Below are 6,069 nucleotides of genomic sequence, written 5' to 3'. Positions count from 1 at the left end.
TCTCTCCCTCCCTCTCTCTCTCTCTCTCTCTCTCCTTCCCTCTCTCTCAATTTCCCCTCCTTCACTCTGACTCACTCTCTCGCTCTCTCTCTCTTCCGTTGGCAGTCAGTTCAGTCAGTGACATCATTGCTTCTCTCAGTACAGCATTTAGTGCAGCCTCTTTAAGGGTTTGTTTGATTTTATTCCTATTTACCAATCATGTTTGTCACAAGCTGTGAGTTGCTCTCCGATGCTCTCCCTGTCTCCCTCTCTCTCTCTCTCTCTCTCTCTGCCCGAACACCTGTGTGCACTCAATCCACATTTATTCCCAATAGTTTCAATGTGCCATTTTTTTTATTTTCAAGTAAATGTGCTATTTGCTGATAGCAATACATTACATACTAAAAAATATGTATGAATATATTTATTATAAAATAATATAAAATCAACCTAGCACGAAAAGGAAGTGATTAGGCTATAAATATATCAAATATCTGCAATTCCCCCACAATAGGGAAATTAAAGATATTTAAAAAAAAAATAATAATAATAATCAATAAAATTGAATTTGAAAAAAATTATGAATTTTTTTTCAGTTTAAATGACACTTTCTTGGCGATATCTAACTGTTATAAAAAATATAATATAAATATAAATATAAACATAATTATTAAATGTATATATTAAAATAAATATTTAAACTTAATTTTAATGAAACTATTTGTGATAATGAACTAATTTTAATTAGCCTACATAACATAATTTTCTCACATATTTTGTGCATCGTTGCCAATTCTGTTTTAATAAATGTCTTTGTCTGACTCATTTTGAAGTTTCATTGAATATTGCATTTCCAGAAAGTTGACAGTACTTTTCATTGACCATTTACTGTAAATGTAAAATAAATAAATAATAAAATAAATATATATTTGTATATACCCAATTTGCCCGTAATTGCTAATAAATTATTTAAATAACAGAAACTATTACTAATTCATATTTATAGTAGGTATTCATTATACTAACACTTATTCTTTAGTTTCTACTAATTATTCCTGTCTTTAAAAAAAACACGATATAATGTTTTTCTCTCACACACTTACAGAGGACGGAGTTAACGATCAATGAGTATAGGCCACTTCAGCACACATGAAGCGCGAGAGCTGGCATTCATTAACCTCTCTGCTCTGCAACACTGAGCGGATGAGCAAGCGCAGTCACAGCCTTCATCATCACTAAACCCTTCCTTCTGGAGTTTGTGAACCCGTAGCTCTCACACGAGCGACAGAAATGACCATCTTCTGCCCTCCGCTGGTACCATTGTATTATGGCGCAGTACGAAGGGACATATGGTCTATGAAACTATGGTCACATTTTGTAAAGTCAGCCAATAGAGATTGAGGCAGCTTTTGATATTATACTATTTTTAAATAAAAATCATTAACGTAAATATAATGCATAAATATAAAATTGCTTATAAGTTTTTATAACTGATACTGAAGTCTAGGCTCAAAATGTTCATCTTGGGATACACAAATTACACGATAATTAAAATATTTTTAAACATGTCTAAGTGGATTTCTGCCTGTGGCATCTCCGAGGACTTAACTGTATGCAACCACTTCAATTCAACTTCATAATTTTAACGTTATTATTATGCAAGTATAGAATGTGACAATATTTGCATGTGCCAAATACAAAATAACCAGAACAAACACACTCATATACTAACCCCCAACATTACAAGTCCATATCTGATATTATTTTAACATTACTAAAGGCCATGCAAAAAATTTAAACAATGTATTGTTACAGAAATATTTGTAATAATTTCCCCCCCCATTACGTGCTGTTGCCTGTTTTCTTGTCTAATTAACAGTGATGCTTCATTTAAGATTTATTACATTTTCACAATGTTAAGAACCTTTTTATAAAATCGTATATCATTTTTAAAAAGTGACTTTTACCAACTTTCCTACACTTAGTGCTCATTTCATGTTTACTGGCATAGCATTCATTTACATACTAGGAACTCCTCGAACATAAAGTAAAAAGGTTAGACTCCTCAGTATGAACACAATGAGATTTTGCCTTGCACTGAACACCGCGTCAGTTCATGCAAGACACCTCACCCATATTTATATAATACCACATCATACCTTAAACTAGGTACATGCTGTTCTATTCTCATGGACACCATGGATTGTTGTGACTCGATAGCAATTTGCACAAAAAAATACCCACAGTATTTAAATATCACACTCAATGACTAGCAACTTCACATTTTAGACCCGAGCAATACTATGCTTCTTTGTCTGAGCAAATGCAAAAGAAACTTCCAGAAAAATGCTTTACATGTAAACAACTGAATGGAAAAAGGGAAATTATCAGTCCTGTTTCACAAGCAGCCCACCACAACTTAAAATGTTCACTCCCGACAGTTATTTTGCTCAAAAAAAGACCAAGCAAGGATTATTATATTGAGAATGTTTTTATTCCAAGTGCTTAGAGCCTTACATAGAGAAGTAAGCACTGGGACACTCGACCTGCTCTCACACCTTTGAGTGAGATAGTGTGTCAGTGTAGGCATGTCTGCATGTGCGTGTCTGGTGGCAACAGTTAGCATGTCTACAAAGAAATGAACCACACGATTGACTCAAATTCAAAACACAAAACAAACCAAAAATTGAAAAATAAAAATATTCTGCGCTGGGGGTTTACAGTAAAAGGGGCAGGGGGAGGAACAGTCACCAGGAAATCCCAGTGACATTGCCATAAGGAGGTCAGAGGCTAACAGGTTAAAGGTCGTCATCTTCATCTGGGAGAGCTGTTTCTGATGCCACCTAGAAGAGAAACGACAATTACAGATCAGCACGGATGAAACGGGAACACATTTGGGAGCAGCAGCAGGTATATTCTCCATGATGCACTTACTTTCAAGTCGTGCTCATACTGTGCAGCAAGTGATGGATCCATAGCAATTTCAGGTGGTGCAAGGGCAGGCATCTCAACAAACTCCAGATTAGGGTCGCCGATCAGCTTCCGTGCGAGCCACAGGAAGGGCTTCTCAAAGTTATAATTACTCTTGGCAGAGATGTCATAGTACTGAGGAAGAGAGAGAAGGATGCGTCGATTTAGCCTTACATTTACAATCAATATCAGCCTGACATTCAGTCTCTACTAATGCACTTATTGTCTACAAGCTGATAACTTGAAGTTGCATTGAATTGGAAGTAGTGATAGTTTATTTCCATATTGTACAATGCATTCATGTTTTTGCTATTTTGTATATTATTCGTGTCATTCTGTTGCACTGTGGAGCTTCTGTCACTAAAACAAATTCCTCGTATGTGTAAAAACGCCTGCCAAAAAAGCTAATTCTGTTTAATGGATTATTAAAAATAGGGCAGGACTGAGTTATGAATTGGTTGCTGATTTAATCAAAGTGGAGGCAGATAAACAAAGTCTGACGATTTACCAGAAGATCCAGTTATGACGATTAAATATTACGAGCTCAAAGCATTTTTGAAAATTAAACAAGCATGCGTGAATTATTCACAATAAGATCTATAACAAGCTTTTCGAAAACAGACGGTGTATTTCATCAGTGAGTTGAGGAGGTGCTCCGTACCTGTAGATTCTTCTTACGATGGAACACAATGCTCTTTGCTTTGACCTTCCTGTCCTTGATGTCCACTTTGTTACCGCACAGCACTATGGGAATGTTCTCGCAGACACGCACCAAGTCACGATGCCAGTTGGGCACATTTTTATAGGTCACTCGAGAAGTTACATCAAACATGATGATTGCACACTGAGCTGTAATGAGACAGATGCACATGTTAAACCCCTTCTGGACAGTAAAGGTGTATAGTGTATATATGATAAAAGCTGCATACCCTGGATATAATATCCATCTCTCAGGCCTCCGAACTTCTCTTGTCCGGCTGTGTCCCATACATTATATTTGATGGCTCCTCTGTTAGTGTGGAAGACCAGGGGATGTACCTCAACTCCAAGCGTGGCTAAGAGGACAGAGAAATTTAAAAGCCGCCCATTGCTGTGACCGTCTCACCAAAGCCACACACTCCTCCAGATGAGCTGCGTCGAGATGCAAAACTTACCAACATATTTCTTCTCAAACTCCCCAGTCAAGTGTCTCTTCACAAAGGTGGTTTTCCCTGTACCTCCATCTCCTACCAGAACCAGCTGTGGACGAGAAAGACCGCTTGCATGAGTGACCAACATTGTTCCCAAACGACCGGTTTTACAGTAGTTAATGTCACAAAGCCACAACAGTAAGAAATACTACACTGTATCCATTTCAAATAAGAATTTACGGCTTTAATAATGAAATGCTCTTTTGTGAGACTCATTGTAAAGCTACACAGAATGCTGGCACTTAAATCCTGAACAAATATTTAAATTAAGGCCATAAGGTAACCCATATAACCCCATCTGTCATTCATGATCAGAATTGGTTTACAAATTTCAAGGGTTGATGTATTTTACGCAAATTGGATGATAAATTAATTTCCACCGTCTTGATTTCATGTAAACATTATTAAATGGCTGGTGTGAACGGTCACATCAACACAATTACATTATAACAAGATTTGTTATAAATGTAATACCATTTTAGAGGCGTGATTATGTATAACTGGCAGATAACTGAAAAAACTGTGCCAATAGCAGGTTTTCTATGGACATTTCTGTGATAATTACAGTCTTATTTTGCATAATCTCCTTATCAGGCAGTCTTAATCATGCAAAGCATAGTTTTTGCATGTTTTAACTGGAATAATCTTCTATAAAGAACAATATTTGTTTTAAAAAAAAAACCGGTTGAGGCTTTGAATTCTCAATACTCTGTTGCATATATCATTTTCGCATTACATGTACATGTATCAGTGGGGACATTAGAGTTAACAGACCCATCTTGAATGAGCACCTGATTCATTAGGTTTCAAAAGTATTGCTGTATTTATATGCATGCTGTGTTTATAATTCCTCTCAGCACCATAATTGCCTTACAGTAAAATCAATAATATTGTGACTTCGGCAGGCGTCATTTTTTAGTCACATTATTAACAGGAACAAAAACAGCAAGTTTGTTTTAGAGAGAAAGTATGTAGTTTGTGACAACGGACTACTCGCATGTGTAAAACACACAGTGAACTACACAGCAGAGCTGAAATGACAAGAAAAACACCTTCTATATTCTCAGTCTCTTATCTTAGCGTTGGTTATCGCGCACAAATCTGCTAATTCACTTCCAAACCGTCTAGCAATTCATATCGCCAGCATGTAAACACTCTTCAACGCGTGACTCCAGCCTGTGGTCACTTTACAGGGTTAGTTCGGTTACCTTGAACTGAACTTGTGGCTCGTTCTCTGCCATTGCTGTGTTGGTCTTTGTGCTGCAGTCACTCTGCGGGAGAGATGGCGGGACACGGTTAGTCACAGCACACACAAGGCCGCACCAGCCACAAAATACACCCACAATTACACAAAACTCCTCAACAACACGACTTTCTCACTCATATTAAAAGGCAAACAGCATATGAAACTCAAAACAAACGACTGTGTTCACCAACGACCCACTCCGGCGTCTAAATAAAAGGATATGCGCGCCAACACACGAGGCCGCTGCTTCTGGAGCCGCTTATAAAGGCCTCAAACGATACATGACGCATTTAAGAGTGCGAAAGCGAAGGAAAACGAGTGAAACTCGGAAAGAGGCGAACAAAGCGAGCGCCAGCACCGCGCGCTGCGACAGAGACGAGCCCTGATCAAACACTCACAACTCCACATCGGCGGCGAATAAAAGCGATCCGAGCGACTTAAGACAACTTCAGTAATTAACAAGGGCTTTCGGGCGTGTTTTGTGTTCTGCGGAAAACCGGGCGTCTTTGTGAAAGGCGCTCGCGGCGCGCGGAGCGGCGGCGTCCCGTACTCACCGGTGCTGAAGCGATCGAGGAAGAGAGCAAATGGCTGCGTCCGCGCGGGATTCAGCATGGCTCACATAAACGCTTCCGCCCAACCACGTGACGCAGCGCGCCGCGCGACCATCGCGCCCTCTGGTGTCAC

The 6,069-nt window shown here is 38.7% G+C and overlaps 1 protein-coding gene across 1 annotated transcript; it reads right to left on the bottom strand.

The window, feature by feature from the left end:
• Positions 1–2,556: 2,556 nt before the first annotated feature.
• On the bottom strand, positions 2,557–6,030 carry LOC107588340 (RAN, member RAS oncogene family). The gene is made up of 7 exons (XM_016276411.1): positions 5,940–6,030; positions 5,348–5,410; positions 4,104–4,188; positions 3,879–4,004; positions 3,611–3,798; positions 2,914–3,084; positions 2,557–2,822 (listed from the first exon to the last, which is right to left on the bottom strand). Exons 2-7 carry the CDS (start codon positions 5,378–5,380, stop codon positions 2,778–2,780), a joined length of 648 nt encoding a protein of 215 aa, XP_016131897.1. The 5' UTR covers positions 5,381–5,410; positions 5,940–6,030; the 3' UTR covers positions 2,557–2,777.
• Positions 6,031–6,069: the final 39 nt, after the last annotated feature.

Source organism: Sinocyclocheilus grahami, unplaced genomic scaffold, assembly GCF_001515645.1.
Source record: "Sinocyclocheilus grahami isolate Dianchi unplaced genomic scaffold, SAMN03320097.WGS_v1.1 scaffold102.1, whole genome shotgun sequence".
NCBI classification, from domain to species: Eukaryota; Metazoa; Chordata; class Actinopteri; order Cypriniformes; family Cyprinidae; genus Sinocyclocheilus; species Sinocyclocheilus grahami.
Note: the sequence above shows the minus strand (reverse complement) of the source record. Positions and strands in the feature narration are given on the sequence as shown.